The sequence below is a fragment of the Phyllostomus hastatus genome, unplaced genomic scaffold (assembly GCF_019186645.2).
Source record: "Phyllostomus hastatus isolate PE091 unplaced genomic scaffold, TTU_PhHast_1.1 phas_contig_210, whole genome shotgun sequence".
Taxonomy (NCBI): Eukaryota; Metazoa; Chordata; class Mammalia; order Chiroptera; family Phyllostomidae; genus Phyllostomus; species Phyllostomus hastatus.
Genome location: NW_025333737.1, coordinates 21,216,167 through 21,233,700, shown reverse-complemented (window position 1 = coordinate 21,233,700; position 17,534 = coordinate 21,216,167). Strand labels below are relative to the sequence as shown.

Sequence of the window (17,534 nt, the reverse complement as noted above, 5' to 3'; positions counted from 1 at the left end):
TTAGGGCCAGCTGTGCACTTTTGGCCGATGTACTTTGTTCTCACCTCCCCTCTTCTGTCGCACTCCCAGAATGAAGGGTATAGTTTGGGATTTCCACACCTGACAGTTATGTCTCTGACTTCAAGCGGTAAGAGATACACTTACGTTTTACGTGGTGATCCAGGGCACACACAGCAATGTGTACTGTTTCATAAAGCAAAATGGAGTTCCTGGAGGGGATGCATGATTTGTTTTTCTATTCTTCTGTACTGCATCTCTCAAAAGGCAGGTCGTGACCCCCTAAAATGACCTTTCTGGTAGACTGCTCTTCATTGTTTAAAAAATACCACTGTAGAGGGAAAAGGTGACTCATAAACTGGTTATAATTTGAAGAAAACACACCCTGAATCAGCACTTCCTTTTGGTTGAGCAGATACCAACTAGTTAGCCTTTTTTCTTTCTGGTGTAATTGACACGTAACATCGTGTGACCTTCAGGGGTATGACAGAATTGACACTTGTATACACTGTAAACCAATCACCACAGAAGGTCTAGTGAACAGCAGTCACCATACTCAGGTACAAAATTTGTTACGATGAGGACTTTTCAGCTCTGCACCCTGAGCAACTCTGAACTACGAAACACAGTGCTATTACCTAGAGTCGCCACACTGCACTTATATCCCCACGACCTGCTTCCTGTACAACTGGGGTTTGTGCTTTAGACCCCCTCACCCATCTGGCCCAGCCCAGCCCCCCATGCCTCTGCCAATTACCAATCTAGTCTCTGTGTCTGTGAGTTTAGGCTGTTTTTTTTTTAGGTTCCACATGTATCCTATGGCATTTGTGATTCTCAGACTTATTGTTCCACCCATAATGTCGCAAAACCCAAGATGTTATTCTTTTTTTAATGGCTGAATAATATGTATATCTCTCTCTCTCACTATTTTTTTCATCCATTCATCCATCAATGGACACCTAACGTTATTTCTATGTCTTGGCTACTGTAAATAATTCTGCAATAAACATGGGAGTGCATGCATATTTTCACGTTAGTGTTTTCATTTTCTTCAAATAAACACCCCAAAGTGAAACTGCTGGGTCACACAGTTTCACTATTTTGCGGAACCTCCACACTGGTTTCCATGGTGGCTGCACCAAGTCACATTCCCACCAACAGTGCACAAGGGTTCCCTTTTCTCTACGTCTGCATTGTTTACTATTTTTTGCCTTTTCCAGAAAAGCCATTGTAACAGGTGTGAGGTAATGCCTCACTGAGGTTGTGATTTGCATCTCCCTGCCAGCTGGCGATGTTGAGCATTTCTTCATGTACCTGTTGGCATCTACTAGTTATCTTGTTGTCCAAACCCTGGAAAGTGGGCTGCACGAGAACCCCAGTGCCAAAATCCCACCATTCTGGACTAACATGTCTCAGTACAAACCAAGAAATCCATGTTCTGCCACACAAGATGTCATGCAAGTTAAAACTGCACAGCATCTCCACTGGTCCAACAGTCCCCCGATCTACCAAATCCATGTGACTGAACCATGCAATACCTTCCTGTTCCGGAAACGACTCTCCCACATCATTGTAAAACAATGACAATGACACTAAATGGCGGTGATTTGCAATACTCAACTAAATGTAATGACTCAGCATGGAAGTTTAGTTTAATATAACTTTATTTAAAAATCTGCAAAGCTGAAGGAGGGACCTGATCTTTTGTTAAAAGAAAGCGATTTTCACAGTCTATATTTAATCATTTTAGCTTCGTATTGAATAATCACAGGAACGGAAGTTTCTGTTCAAGATCCTCACTCCAGCACACGCAGCCGGGGGCTTGCAACCTTCTGGCAAGATAACACATTCCTGGCCTGAACGCACAGTAAACCCTCTCAGCACTCAGAACAGGAGATCTTCCCCCAGTGCACAGACCAGGCCTCCCGTGCACTGCTCCACACGGGGCCCTGAGAGCCCTTTACTTTAAAGTTGAGAAATAAGTAAAAGGATTGCTTAACTTACTGCCTGTAACAAACCCCACTATTCATTAGTTCTTGACAATTACAAGTAGAAAATACTTGAAATTTGTTCCACATTTAATAGAACAACTCAAATGTGAAAAATTAGGTCAAGTAACATGCATTCATGTTTTACGTTACTTAATAAATCTTACTGAGACAAGATGTGCAGCACTTTCTTGTACTTGGTATTCACAAACTGTTTCTGACAATGGCTACTTGATGGCCAAAAAATAAAGTAAAAAACACAAGAAACCATATGTACTGGTATATAACAACACCTACAGGGAATGTCGTATTTTAAATTTGTGTTACTGAAATTAAACCTGGAAAAGCAACACACCCATGTATTTTAAATGATGAGGTAGATATTTTTTCCTATGCAGTAAAGAGAAGAAAAAATGCATACAACTTTCAGATCTTTTTTAAAAGTTCTGGTTATAGTCACTCTCACAAACGAGGCATTTATGAACTATGAGGTGGAGACGTCACACTCAGGCAAGCTCCATACTTGATGTGTTATTTGAAGATTCAACAATCAGTCTTGGGTCAATCAACTCTCTCCAAAAAACAGTGATCTGAGGAAAAATACAAAATATTCAGTTCAGAGACTTCATTTTGAGGTCGTGTAAATTTCAGTCAGTTACAAACTTCAGTCAAGTAGATTTCCATTTGTGCAGAATGGTTGAAGACCTGGGATAATTTCAGTCCCAATAAACTATGTTTAATTAGGGTTAAAAACTTGTTTCCTGCAGGAGCAGCTAAATTTTGTGCGGAGCACATTTCATCCTTCTTTGGTTTAGAGTAGGGCTTGTGGAGGACAGGGTGGAGTGAGGGGTAGCTGGTGCAAAGGTTCGGGAGGGTTTGCCAGACAAGCTCCTGTGGATGGGCAGCCTGCAGACCTCTGCGGAAACGGACGTGGCCTAAAAGGGCTATTACTAGACTGCTGATGCCTTTTTGTGCAGCTCTGCAGTTCTTAACGCTGTGCTGCTTACAATAGGAGGCAGCTCACATTTTACGGACAGAAAGCAAACTCTAACACTGCAGATGAATGAGGGCCATCTAGTGTCCAAAAAAGGTCATTACTGGCTCTGCTTCAGGCCTCTGTTTAAAAAGGCATTGAGAGGAAAGCCTCCACAGTTTAATTTTCTAGCAGTTTCCAAGAACACATTTCAACAAAAAACAATGAGGTTAAATACATTGCAAATAAAGAAGCAGAGAAGACTGGGAAAAATCTGCTGACCCTACCACACACCCTAAAAACGTGTTTTTAGAATAAATCTCTAAGAATGTCATGAATCTTAGAGACAAATCAAAGCAAAAAGTCATGTTAGGGTTTCTACATTTCAGATAAAATGTTAAGTTTGCAATACTAAAACTTATAGGATAATATCCACAACATTTCAAATATAAACACCGTAGCAAGAAGCATTTTCTTGCCCATAAAGTCTTTTTTCTCTAATGCTAGCAGAGCATAGTGACGCCCATCACCAGCAACTAGTCTGGCTGCCTAAAAAGCTCCAAAAAATATTCTTCCTAAAATGGCAACTTAGGAATTTAAACAAAGTCAAAAGGCAGAATCATCATTTTATGCCATTCTTCAAACTGTCCATGTGCTGTTTTAGGTCAGAATCGTGGTGGCAGTGGAGGGGCCGCAGTGACAAGGAGGAGACCTGACGGAGATTTCCGGAAGGGGATGTGAAGGTTCTCCATCCGGGTGCTGACTACATGCGTAAGTTCCTGTGTGGAAATCGTTCGGGCTATACTTATATTCACTTTTCTGAATTGGAACGCCAATAAAAAGCTTGTAAAATATGCTAGCCTGTTCTGCCGAGACCCTTTTATATAACCTCACACATTGTAAGTTTATGCAACTCCACACTCTGAGAGTGTGTTATCTGTGCATCTTGTCATATAGGCTCTTTAAGGCCCACAGTGGGGCCTCGACTTGACACCTGGTGCTCACATGCCACCCTGCAGACAGGACAGACACCCTCTCTGTGACTTTTTTTTTGTATTACCAGAATTGCCAGACATTTCAACTTTTACTGAAAGAAATACATAGAGTAATGTTATAAACTGTGCAACATGTTTAATTAAACCTGTTTTGTTCAAGGGAGTCCCATTTCAGTGTGAATTACTAATGTTGAAAGAGCTCATTATTGTTCATTCTGAGAGAAATGCACTTTTTTTTTCCAGAAAATGGACGGTTAGATTCATACCAACTTTCATATTCACAAAACCGTCTTCTGCCAGTCTGTACTACTCAGTACACAAATGTCTTAACTCCACTGTACTTTTTTTTTTTATTTTAATCATTGTTCAAGTACAGTTTTCTCCCTTTTACTCCCATTCCAGCCCACCCACCCCCTCTCTGTGATTTTAACCTGGGCAGTTCAGGAAGCTGCAATGTCCCCTTCCAGACAGGCGGTCAGTCCCCAGTCGAGAGGGAACAGACCATGGACCAATCCCAAGAGGAGACGCGCACCTACCCTTCTCTCCTGTGTCACAGCATACTCCACTACCTCGGCTCCGTTTTCATTGTGATAAACCAGATCGAATTTCCCCGGTTCTTTCATGGCTGAAAGCAGACAGCAGGGAGGAAAGGCAGTCAGTCATTCCCCAGGAGTGAAGACGTTCCTCCACAGGGAATTTGTAACGTCAGAAACACAACCACGAACACACTGTCCACTGACACAGGGGCTGGGTACGCACATGCAAGCACGGAGCGCTCCGTGACAGGAGACGCTGAGCAAGCCCCGCACCAGCAGACCGGAGCTCCTGGGCCAGCTACCAGAGACGATCTCTCCTTCAGCAAAGAGAAATCAGCTTCATACACTATTGCTACTACCCCCAGAGAAGAATGTACAACGACAAGATAATCCTAAAGGATAACTAATGTGTTTCAACAAGGGAAGATAATCTGAATTTTGCAAAATCCTTACATTTTGCTTTGTCCTGAGAAATCATACATGCGTACTGCTTGGTGACATAGCAGCCCTCACTCTGTACGGCGGTGTGGACCCCAAAAATGACCATGCAAGCTGAAGCCACGCAAAACAATCTTAACATTCAATGAGAAAAATTATGGTTGTTTCACGATCATTAAAACATTTTTAACAAAAACATTAAAACCTTTCCTGCATAAGGAAATGAAAAGAAGTAAAGCCAGTGTTTACGGAGCCCACAGTAATCGAAAACATGAGAAACACTGAGAACTGAAGCGCTCTGTGTGTCTGTCAGACCCCCGCCAAGGCCATCTGCGCAGTGCTCGCCTCACCAGGCGACAGCAGTGCGGAGCAAACACCTGTTCTCTGCCCTGCAGAGCTGTCACGCTCATTTCTAAGTCTGGGTCAGCTTTCAATATTTTACCCTTCGAGCCTTTAATGTCATGAAATAGCTCTGAGAGTTTGTTTTTTTCACAGTCCTAGGAAATTGTTTGCTATTACTTCTAGGACACCGCCATCCCTCTCCCACAACCAGCCTTCTCATTTATGTCGAGAGGTCCATATAAACTGGTATCAGTGCATCCAGAGTTAGCGATTTTTTCTATAATGTTACTTCAACTTGATTCAGAGGTCACTCTTTTGCTTCTCTGTTGTGTTTTCATCTTTGCTGATCAATTCCCTATTTCAACACCATCCACTTTGTAAACATCATGTGGGTGTATCACTGAGGGACAAGGAAGCACAAAACTCCACACTTCGCTGTGTGTGTGGGAACTGAACTGAGTAACAAGCACAGTGACCGATCACCAAGACTCTGAAGGAAGTGACATGATTGGTCACTGATCACAGTGGGCATCTGTTACTACGGAATGATGTGCGGCCCACAGAGCTGGCGGGACATGATGTGGTTACTCTCAGTGGATATCCCCCCATCGGTGGGGGACTGTGTTATCTACCTAAACCACGGTCACTGAAGTACGTGGACATCAGAACCCTGCAAAGCAAGCACTACCTGTATTTCTATTAGGAAACAGATAAAGCTGTCCCTTGATGCCCCAAAGACGAAAAGTTCCAATTCAACGTCATCTGATTTGATGATATCTAATTCAATGTCAATCACCTGACAAGCAGTGGTCAGGCCATGCCCTCGGAATGTGACTATGGGCAAATTTCTCTGTCCACCATGCCCAAGGGGGATCCCTTCAAACAAGACTAATCAGAATAAAGTTGGAAAACCAGTGTAGGTTACATCTAATCATTTACTCCGTATCATAAAGAAACTTTGTTGAAAAACCCTTTCAACTAACTTCTGAGAACTGTGGTTTTGATTATTTTACTATCTTATTTACACGCAAACAGAAACTAATTGCCCAAGAGTCTGCTGAAAAAAGGGGGGATCTCCCCTGGTCTCTGGCCAGTGACCTGTACAGCACGACCCAAGTTAAGCCTTATACAGTAAAAGCCCTCTCATTCCAGGATTTCAGAGCCGATAACGGGTGGGGTCAATCCGGCATAAAGCAGAAGAATGGTGGAAGAGTGTGTGTACACAAATACTCTACACTTTATTTCAACTTAACACAAAAATATGTTCATTTGTCAATCTTTGGAAATAGAGCTGAATAGATCTTACAAATCCACCAATAAGAGCTGTCTTTCTTTTACAAATTACACCCTTAATGCACATCTGCAATTTGCACATTTCCAGTTTTGAGTTTTTTTAAAGTGATACAAGAATGCAAACACTAGCAAGGCAAATTAAGTACAAAATCTTCCCCCATTCTTATCGAACTTCTCCCAACCCCATATATAGCTGACCCACCCACACGAAACTCAATGGCAGGGCAAGTTTTCTAGCAGCACACTCCTGAGTCAGCATTCAACTTAGGTTTCATACAAACAGTTCTTTCTGAAATCAATTCTCATCAGTTGATACAACTTTTATGAAATTACATAGTTACAGTAACAAGAACAAGTTGCCTAACAGCTTTGGGAGCAAATCCAACACCATTAGCAGATGCAGTTCTCCACCGCAGAGCACGGAGCACAGGCCCCGGGTGCTCTGTGCTGACCAGCCGGGGGCACCAGTGAGTCACCGAGGCTGCTGAGGACCGCAGCCCCTGCGGACACAGCTACTAAGAAACCAGTGCAGATACGAAAAGACTACGTTCTAAAATTCTTTTTTAAAAGACTCACCAGGTAAGGATGAAAGGATTTCTATATCTACTTGCTGGGTCTCTGGATTCTGGCTTAGTATTTTTCCCTCCTTTCAAAAATAAAAGTCCAAGTCAAAAATCAACACACAGAACGTTATGCATATACTAAAACCACTGAATCGAACAATTAAATTTGTGAAAATGGTGAATTTTATGTGATGTAAATTTTATCTCAATAAAGAAAAACCTTTTTAAAAATAGAGAGCAAATGAAACTCCCAGACACCAAGCCAGTATTTAGTATTTCCCCTGATCTTAATTACCCCAGGGTCAGGTACCACATCTACGAGCCCCACAGACCAAAGCCTGATCATTACTGACACTAGCCAACTGTCTCCTGCACCCTGCCTCGCCTACCCCCAGGGGAGGCCAGGGAGGGCTCCAGCCCAGGCTGGCCCCTCACTCCTGCTCGGCCTCCTGACCACACCCAGGTGCTCTCCTCCTCGGCTCCACGGGGCGGGGCACTGCCCCCCCCCCCTTCAGGAAACGTAATGAATCCCTCTGTTGGTAGCATTGGCTTCTCTGTGTCGTCACTCAGTCACCTCCATAAATTAAAATCCCACGGGTACAAATGCGGCCGAGTCAGCTGAGCTGAGACTGCACTCTTGGAAGAGATCAGACTTCCGAAGGCAAGCCACAAAAGCAAAGCCAGCGAAGGAGCAGGGGGACAGTGCTTGTGGGCAAAGCAGGAGAGTGGGACCCATGTTCTCTCTCGAAACGGTTTTGAAAGCAATTTCAAAAAAGCTCTAACATTACTGGGAAATCAGTAAGCAAACAGCTTTCCAAGGTAATAACTACGATGACCATCATCACCTTAATGGAAATTTTAAAAAATTAGCATCTTCTAGAATTAGTTTGTAGAGGTTGTGGGATATATCAATTCTATATTTCCATTTCCTCATATATCATGGAACTAAATTAGTTACTTATGTAGGGTGACAAAATATCCTGTACTTGCCCCAAACAGGGCCATTCACATTTCACTCTTGTATAATCATCTGTACAATATTAATCCTTTCCAATCACAAGTGCCCTCAGATGATAAATTACATGGTGATCTGTATTAAGGGACTAAGAAGATGAAAATATGATAAAGCACCAAATACCCAGAAGCAACCCACCTACTCCCTTCGTGAACTGATTCTTCTTCTCACCTGTGTTTGAGGAAAACCTCTACTAAGATTTTAAAAGTCTTCCAAGGTACGAACTTGGATTAAATCAAATCTCCTTGTACTTTATCTTTGATATTGTATTAAAATGATCAAGTATTACCTTTAAAAAATGAACCTACATTCGGCATATTACACCAAAATAAGAAAGTATGGATTTTCACCAGGTGGTCAACACAATGCTGACTGGGTGAGAAGGGGAGGAACAGGCAGCTCTGTCTTCCCACCGGCTGTGGTGACACTCACGGGTGCCAGCAGGAAGCCCAGCACAGGTATGAAGTGAGTACATTTCAAAGACAGTATTTGTGAATTACGTGTGAATAACTGACAGTGCAAAAGAAACCCTATTAGACTACACTAAGCAGTAGTAATTTACAAGCATAAAATATATTGCAATGATGAAAACAATCACTTTTTCTGGCTAAGGGCTATTTATTATTTTCTTTCAAAGTGTAGGATCATGGGGGAAGGGTCCTCAAATAAATCTGTGTGTCTAAGATGATTAGGAAAAAACTGAGTAAAATAAAAATGAAACTTGTAATTCTCATTCTCCCCAAATGTAAGGAAAATAACACTGGGAGACTTCATAGTAATGCTATTAAAAAGTTTACAGTTTGGTAATGTCTTCATTTTCTGCTTTATGACATTTACTCAAAAACATCTGTATTATGCATAATAGCAATATTAAATATGACTTTAGCTTCTTTAAGATACTGACAATTATTTTTTTTATTTTTTTTAAAGTGCTGCTGTTTTTTTTTAAAGACTTTATTTTTAGGGAGAGGGGAAAGGAGGAAGAAAGAAAGCGAGAGAAACATCGATCGGTTACTTCGGTGCACGTCGCCAACCAGGGACCTGCCCGAGACCCAGACCAGTGCCCTGACCAGGAACCCAGCCGGCGGCCTTTTGGTTTGCAGGCTGCATCCAAGCTACTGACCCACACCAGCCAGGGCCTGACAATTATTTTTAAATACAAAGTCTTACCTTGTAGTCAGAGACATCAGGAGAATAATCAGATGTTAATTCCAAAAGCTAAAAAGAAAAGAAAAAGGAAAAGTCCACAAATATACAAGCTCTGTGGCTCCTTTCCTCCATCTCTGAGAAAACATGCGGAGCCGACCGTGAACCTGCAGCTAAACAGGGGTTCCAGTGGTTGGGGGAGGGGGGTGATGTGTATAGCTCTCTTTTATTGAGCACTTGCTGTGTTCCAGACACCAGGCTAAGCCATTTTTATTCACTTAGACAACAACTCCTGGGCACCTCCCACACGCTAGGCACGGGAACATGAGAGATGATCTGGGCAGGAAGGATGTGTGTGTACATGTATACGAGCACACACATATACACATGTGTACATACATATACTCATACATGTGTATATACACTGCTAATGAGTACGTTTGCTTAGAGGGGGGGATAATCTTTATGTTGTACCTGTTGCTGTTTTAAAATATACCTTAAATGCGATCTTTTCTCCAACTTGGGGGGCAGCCGCTAACAGCGGTAACAGACTATAATCCTTCTTGTGTGTTTCTACTGGATTCTGAAAAACAATGTATATTAGTCATGTAACTTTGTCACTGGCAAGAAAATGTGAACCCATGACATCAACTGCAGACACACGACTGGGGAAGGGGGAAGTGGTGAACTCACAATGAATACTACTTGCCTGGATAATAGTAGATGAGTTTGATAACACTTCATTTAAATGCTGCTGCTTCTGATAGTCAGCATTTCTATTTAAAGCACAAGGAAGAGCGAGCCCTCGCCCTCGACCTCTCCCCCGCATGCCCCGGCCCCTGACTCCCTTGTGAGAAAGATGGTCCTCTCCTCTACCCCAGCCTCTTCCCAGACTGGAGGGGAGAGTCACGTTGGGAGGAGGGCCAGGAGCCTGTCTGCCACTGTTTGAGTCACTGTGCTTCCACCCCACGGCATGTGGAGTCTGTGACAACAGCCCTGGGCCTGGACAGCCTCTCCCCGCAAACGGGCCTGCTGCCTTTAAGAGACCCGCAGCCTTGTTCAGGGATCTCTTGGGCACCACGGATTCATCCTCTGACTCTGAACTAGAGTCTGAACTAGAAGATGATGTTCTGGTTGTCTTGTCCTCGATGGGGATGGAGTTAAAAGTAATTTTTGTGGCTACTCTGTTTGTCGCTGTGTTTTTTATAGAGGGCCCTTCCTGTGATAATGCAGCTGATATTTTCTCTGAGGACTTCCTGACCTCTAAGGTGACATTGCTGAGACCATCACTGGTGGATTCATGACAAGACTCAGACTCTGAGGAGGCACTGGGACTATTTTTTGCACGAATGTCCACGCCACCTTTCCTTTTGGCTTTAACAAGGCTGTTTCTGGCGGGAGAACCTCTTGGAGGACTACCCTTCTGGACGGTCCACTCTTTCGCCGTCTGTGCTTTAGAAGACTTGGGATTCTTTGTCTGTTTTCTGTTTACACGTTTCTCCTTTTTCTTTGGTGATTTTTTTTTCATCTCTTCACCATCACCATCGTCATCATCTACCACATCACATGTGGCTTTGTTTTTCCTCTTGTTTTTTTTCTTCACACTCTCATCTGTGACAGCTTTCGGTTCTAGATCCAAGGTGTTCTCGTTGCTGTTCTCTTGCCTCTTCCAGGGCTTCTTTGAGTGTCTGTAATCAGTTTCTTGATCCTCTTCCAACCTAAATGACCGCTTCTTTGCTTTTCTTGGTAAGAAATCAGTACCATCACCATTACTGACTATTACAGGATTTTCAGCGACTTCTCTCTCTTCTAATTTCACTCTATCAAAAGAACAAGAGAGAAAACTGAGTAACTATGCCTCCAGGACATCGTCATACATACTGAGATGACTGCAAACTGTCACTGCTCTCTGTCAATTAAAAATCATCAAATCATTTAAGGACAAAAGACTCACTTGGACAAAATGGCTTATATAGTATCACTTATAGTCAACTTTCAAATGAATAATTTTATCTATTGAATATCTACTATGTCCCAAACATTTTCTATACATTTTCTCTAAACAACACCATGAAGTATGTATTTCTCATTTAAAACAAGTCACTGGCGTAGCTCAGTGGATTGAGTGCGGGCTGCGAACCAAAGCATCGCAGGTTTGATCCCCAGTCAGGGCACATGCCTGGGTTGCAGGCCACGGCCCCCAGCAACCACACATTGATGTTTCTCTCTCTCTCTTTCTCCCTCCCTTCCCTCTCTAAAAATAAATAAATAAAATCCTTAAAAAAAAAAATCACAAAATTACAGTTCAGAGAAGCAAGCTGCCAAAGATCCATACCTAAGAATAGCAGAAATGGGACTCAAACCTCAGTTGGTCTAACTTCGCAATCTCTCCACTCTATTACTTGCGAACCCCCAGCAGTGATAATGTCAAGTATCCACTTTGTTTTCAAATGTGGACCGCTTTTTAAAATCAGATTTTATTTTTATTTTGTTTAAATTTGGGTAAGGACTGAACAATTTATGTTCTCTGGGCTAGTGGGAGCATCATAAAATTCCATCACACTTTGTGATTATTAACTGTATGTCAACCTGACTGGGCCCTGGGGTGCCCAGATATTCGGTCAGACATTGTCCTCGGTGTGTCTGTGAGGGAGTTTCTGGGTGAGATTAACACCTGCAGTGTACTGAGTAAAGCAGACCACCTTTCCCAAAGCGAGTGGGCCTCGCCCAATCCTCTGAAGGCCTGAGTAGAATAAAAGGCTGAACCAGTCAGAATTCGCTCTCTCTGCCCAAGGGTCTTTGAGAGGAAACAGGAATCTTCTCCTGCCTTACGACTCAAACTAGAATGGAACGTACACTGTCAACTCTCCTGGTTCTCAGGCCTTTGAACTTGGACTGGAACTACATCAATAGGTTTCCTAGGTCTCCTACTTGCCGACTTCAGATCCTGGGACCCCTCAATCTCCGTAATCTGAGCCAATTCCTGATAATAAATCTCATATCTATATTTATGTACCTATGTCTATATCATCTCCTATTGGCTTCTGTTTCTCTGGAGAACCCTAATACACGCATCAAAAATTATTTCACTACAGGAAAGGAATTCTGTTCCTTCATTAACTGGAAACAGCTAAGTCTAGTGTGTGCAGCCCCATGACAGAGAGCTGAGGGTCCCCAATGTCGAGTACATAGTGGGTTCTCAAAAATGCCTGCTAAAAACACACATTATGCTTTCAATACATTTACATCTAGCTATATATTCCATCGAGGTTTTCTTTTTTAGTGACCAGGAAAAGATGTGAACAATCATATTTGAAAATAAGGTACAGTTGGTGAATAATAAGACATAGTATAAGTATTCCATACATTTTTTAAGAAATAGCAATCCTGTAGATTTATCTCAATGTATAGTTGGAAAAAACCCTCAATTATCCTCAGGCTACACAAATGCACAGACACATACACATCAAGGTAAAAGGTACTGATATCATGAATAGAATGAAGAGAGAAATAAAACTCTGAAAGGTCAGGGATTTAAATTACAAAAACATTTTACCCTTTGTTCCCAGCTGCAACCTTCAGCATCAAGCAGCAAGGAAGTGCTCCTTAAACCGGCAAAAGCGAGCTTGGCATCCTGTGCTTCTAGGAAGTACTGCGGAACTTCCAGCACATCCGACTGTTCCTTGTTATTCTTAATCAATTTGTTTGGGTTCGAGTTTCAATTCTGAGACAACCAACTAGAACCAAACCTTCCATCCACTTTGAAAACGGCTGCAAGACATTCTGTCACTGTGGCTTATTAAAATCCTGGAGCACAGCACGTGCTGCATCTAGTATGCACAGGACCCCTGCCTTTCAGAGGAGCTTGCGGCCCCACGTGCTTTCCAAAGCAGCTCGTGGCAGCACGGCACTCACTTTGAAGACAATGGATCTGTGCACAGTTGCCAGGAAAGCAGGACCTGCAACCGCGACAGCCTCACTCCCTGCTATTCCTGAAGAGAACAGTTTCCTTATGGAACATGTTAAGACCGAGAGACAAAATGCTATCTGGAGAATGAGGAATGGTTCCCCTGGGCCTGCTTAGTTACCATTCCTTTCAGGGTATGCACTTTCCCTGGCAACGTTCGTTTCTCTACCTGGGTCAGATAACAGATGTAGCTGTCCTTTTACAAAGAGAAATGAATTACCTTGTAATCAGTGATGGAGGAGATTTGATTCCAAGGAAATTTTAAAACAGAACCTCCATTGTTCATTCAAACTCTTTGCAGGACAAACTGGGTAGTATTATCAAAATGCAAGGTGCTCCCATCCTGACTGGTGTGGTTCACAGGGTTGGGCATCATCACTGGTTCAATTCCCTGTCAGGGCACACCTGGGTTTCGGGATAAGCACCCAGTTGGGGGTATGCAAGAGGCAACCGATCAGTGTTTCTTTCGCATACCAATGTTTCCTCCCTCTCTTTCTCCCTTCCTCCCCCTCTCTAAAAATAAATAAGTAAAATCAAGAAAGAAAGAAAAGAAAGAAAGAAAGAAAGAAAGAAAGAAAGAAAAGAAAAGAAAAGAAAAGAAAAGAAAAGAAAAGAAAAGAAAAGAAAAGAAAAAAGAAAAGAAAGAAAGAAACAAGGTGTTCCCTTTAAATCTGTGATTCACTTTTAGGACCTATCATAAAAAAGCAAAGACGTGCCCATCTGCCCTGCCTGACACCCCCTATCACTGTCTGTCGAGGCCACAGTGATCGTCTGGATTCAAATCCTTCTGCCACTACCGTTACCTCAACCTTTCTTATCTGTAAAGATGGGGTAACAATACCAACTATAGTACTCCCTGAGATAATCAGTGAGGAGCTAGCTCACTGTCAGAGCCTGGGAGGAGAAGGAGTCAGATTCTGAGGGCCTCAGAGAATGGACAGCGAGGAAAGGGCCGTGGGTGGCTTAAGCCATGTGTCCAACCAGGGGCCCGAGGGCCACGTGCAGCCCAGGATGCATGTGAACGCAGCCCAACACAAAATTGGAAATTTACTTAAGACATTAGATTTTTTTGTGACTATGTGTTGCAATGTATTTAACGTATGGCCCAAGACGACGCTCCTGCTTCCTGTGTGGCCCGGAGACGCCAAAAAGTTGGACACCCCTGGTTACAGGTCGGAGAACGCCCCTCAGGCCTCTAGGGTTGTCCCTCAGGATTCCCACAGTCGGCACCACCTTCCCCATCAGACTTCTCTCAGCAGCACCCCCAGCCACCCCGACCGAACCCCGCTGCTGGTCAGACTGCTCTCTTCACCATAGCAGGCTGGTTTTTGTCTCACCGGTGTCAGGCCAGCCAACATTTCCCACCCGTCCTTCAAGATACTTCTCCCTTCCCTCGCCATTCCTGTCCCCCGAGTGATCTCTCCTTCCCGAACCAACTCCTGCGCTTAGCGGCAGAGCCCAATATGGTGATCCAGTCCTGCTGCCTGTGCCACACCCAAGGACAACGTGCGAAAGCACAAAACTAGTTATCAGAGTCTACTCCAACAATATTAAGCGCCTCTGAAAAAAGAGACTGTTCTCCTCTGCAGCTCTGAAGAAGAGTGAGTCTGTCAGGGGAAGACAGAGACTGACTGGGGACATGAAACCACAAAAATGTTCTAACAAAAACTTTTCCAAATTCACTTTTTTCCTAAGGTCTGCCCCATTTATGAATGAAGCCAGCTGCAGAGGCATTTACTATATGTTTGTTCATCTGAAACATTTAGAAGGAATTCTGCCTGCCATTGTACTATATTTATTTCCTATCACACTTTTATGGTTTGCTTTTGACATTGTTAACATCACTATAAAAAGCATAACTCCCAGATGATTCATTATTTGAAGTATAATTGTGGTTAGTTAGGAGCAAGTTATTCATTCATTAGGCAAGGGATAGTTATCAAAGTAAACTTAGTAAGAGAGAATTCACTTAAATTCTTAGTAAGAGAGAATTCACTAAACTTAGAATTCACAATTCTAATACTATTTAAATAGTCCCTGAATTGCAAAGAAAAGAAAAATCTATTTCACAGTGAATAAAAAGGAAAAATAATTTGGACTATTTCAAATTGTCATTAGAAACGGCTAAATGTTAATACATCTTAGTGTTACTGATTTTGAGACACACACACAAACACACACACACGGAGTAATCGTCCCAAGTTGAATTCCCTGACGTTTTAAAGAAATCTCATGAACCTGACATGCTCTGGGGAAAAGAACATTCAACAAAGGACAAGCAAGAGGAAGTAGCCTGGTTCACAACTCGAGAATTGTTTCAATGCAGCTAGAGCTTCAAAAAGAAGCCCTGAGACCTGGCTGGGTGGTTCACTTGGTTGAAGCGTCCTCAGGTGCCCCAAAAAGTTTTGGGTTGGATTCCCTGTCAGGCACATGCCTAGGATGCTGGTTTGACTCCGGGCCCTCCCCCACTCCCCCGCGCCATTAGGGTGCATAAAGGAGGAAACTGATCGATGTTTCTCTCTGACATAGATGCCCCTCTATCTCTATGTCTCTCTCTCCCTTCTTGTCCCTCTAAAATCAATAAATATATCCTCAGGTGACCATTTAAAAAGCCCTGAATAAATTAGAACAAGATAATAACCCATTTCATTGTGACAAAACCACACGTGAGCAATTTATACCACAACTGCTCCTCGATACTCATCTCAGTATCACTTTTCTAAAATTTCCAAAGGCATATTTAAAACCGTTGTTTCCCAATGCACAATCCAGAGATCCCAAAGACCCAGGTGAGACGCAGAATGACACCCGTCAGAAGTTTCAGGGGATCTCGCAGGGGCACTAAGTCTGGACAAGCTGCAACGTTATGAAGAGAACATGACTGTTCCTGTGCTTGCGTGGATCTCTCGCGCCCGACCCTGCGACCCATCGTCAGGGGATGGCCGAGTCTCCGGCACGTCTGCATCGTGCACACGCAAGGTAGTGCCAGGCTACAGAAGCGCTCGCTAGACCAAGGCTGAATGAAACTTGGGCCCTGCCCACACACGAAAATCAGGGTTTTTCCAAGTTTGCTCTGCTCGCCACCTACATCAGAAGCACCCGGGGAAGCATGCACGTTACAATGCAGTTTCCTGAACCTCATAACTGACTAATTAGAATCTCTGCGGGTAATCAAAGTGCAGTTTTAGAGTCCCACCCACTCGCGGTCTCTAGGGGCCTGAGCCAAACCCGGGCGTACGCAGGCGCATCCCCGGTCCACCGCCACCCTGACACACCCCACGCCCGCACCGCGCGCACCTGAGGCAATCGTTGTCTCGTACCAGACGTGCGCTTTCGCCGTGGGGCAACAGACCCCCCTCCAAATAAAGGCCGAGGGGAGCCCCAGAACTGAAGCCGAAGCGCTCGCGGATAAGGCTAATGAGATCCGTAACTACTCGGCATCTGTTCAAGTCTGCCAGAAGCCAGAAGTCCGTGCAGTGCGGGGTGGCTGGCGGCGGGTAATCAAACTGAAGGCGTAGCCTAACAGTTTCGGAGGCTGCCATCTTGCTCGTGCTCTACGGAAGCCGAGAGACACCGCCGCGCTCCTGAAAGGCGTGATCAGGCGGCCCGCCCACTGGAGCATTTTAATGAGTGCCACCTATTGGTCGCCAGTGGCTACTACAGACTTCGTGAGTGGCGGAGCGGGGTTGATTGAATTCAATTCTGTTCTAGACAGTGCTAGGGAAGAGGACGTATAAATAAGTCCCTTCACTTTCCCTTTGGGCACTATATAGGGTGAGAACGTAGTCAACTCTCTGGATAAACTCTCTGATAAAGCAATTCTCAGCAGTTGTCTTCTAAGAGGTTAGCTTATATTCACAAAAGAATTTTTTTAAAAAATTCCCAATACATTAGTTGACAAAATTTCTCATAATAAAGAGTTGTAAAAGATATTATTCCTAATGTATTGTAAATATTAACGTTAAAAATTAGTCACTCTCTTAAATGTATCCAGTAAAATTTTAATACCTTAGCAGTGTTAACCTAGCACTGTCCACATGAAAATATAAAAATAAGCCCTCATATTAACCTCTAAATCACAAAATTTACATCATTTGAATTCCCATTCCATTCTCCCACACATTAATTCCTTTAGTTTTCATAACAAGGATATGAATTATGAAGCATTCTTATTCCCATTTTGGAGATTAAAAAGAAAACATTTCAGAAAGGTTAAGCAACTCCCCCAAGGTCACTGCACCAGTAAGTGGCTGATGCCTCGCAGTCAAGTCTGCAGAGTTG

At 43.3% G+C, this 17,534-nt stretch overlaps 1 protein-coding gene across 2 annotated transcripts; it reads right to left on the bottom strand.

The window, feature by feature from the left end:
* Positions 1 to 1,664: 1,664 nt before the first annotated feature.
* Positions 1,665 to 16,800, bottom strand: COIL (coilin). 2 transcript variants are annotated; one of them, XM_045837595.1, is made up of 7 exons: positions 16,551 to 16,800; positions 9,996 to 11,106; positions 9,783 to 9,869; positions 9,311 to 9,358; positions 7,139 to 7,208; positions 4,490 to 4,578; positions 1,665 to 2,575 (listed from the first exon to the last, which is right to left on the bottom strand). In XM_045837595.1, exons 1-7 carry the CDS (start codon positions 16,793 to 16,795, stop codon positions 2,492 to 2,494), a joined length of 1,734 nt encoding a protein of 577 aa, XP_045693551.1. In that variant the 5' UTR covers positions 16,796 to 16,800; the 3' UTR covers positions 1,665 to 2,491. The 2 variants fall into 2 exon arrangements, 1 of the variants encoding a protein (XP_045693551.1); XR_006785483.1 differs by lacking the exon at positions 7,139 to 7,208 and having other exon boundaries at positions 2,557 to 2,575.
* Positions 16,801 to 17,534: the final 734 nt, after the last annotated feature.

Bases quoted from the DNA above. Each gene is read 5' to 3' on its own strand.
- COIL (XM_045837595.1), bottom strand. From the start codon at position 16,795: ATGGCAGCCTCCGAAACTGTTAGGCTACGCCTTCAGTTTGATTACCCG. The intron at 11,107-16,550 runs GTGCGCGCGGTG...TTCTTTTGATAG, and splicing joins CGAGACAACGATTGCCTCAG to AGTGAAATTAGAAGAGAGAG. The intron at 9,359-9,782 runs GTATATTTTAAA...TTTTCTTTTTAG, and splicing joins GAGAAAAGATCGCATTTAAG to CTTTTGGAATTAACATCTGA.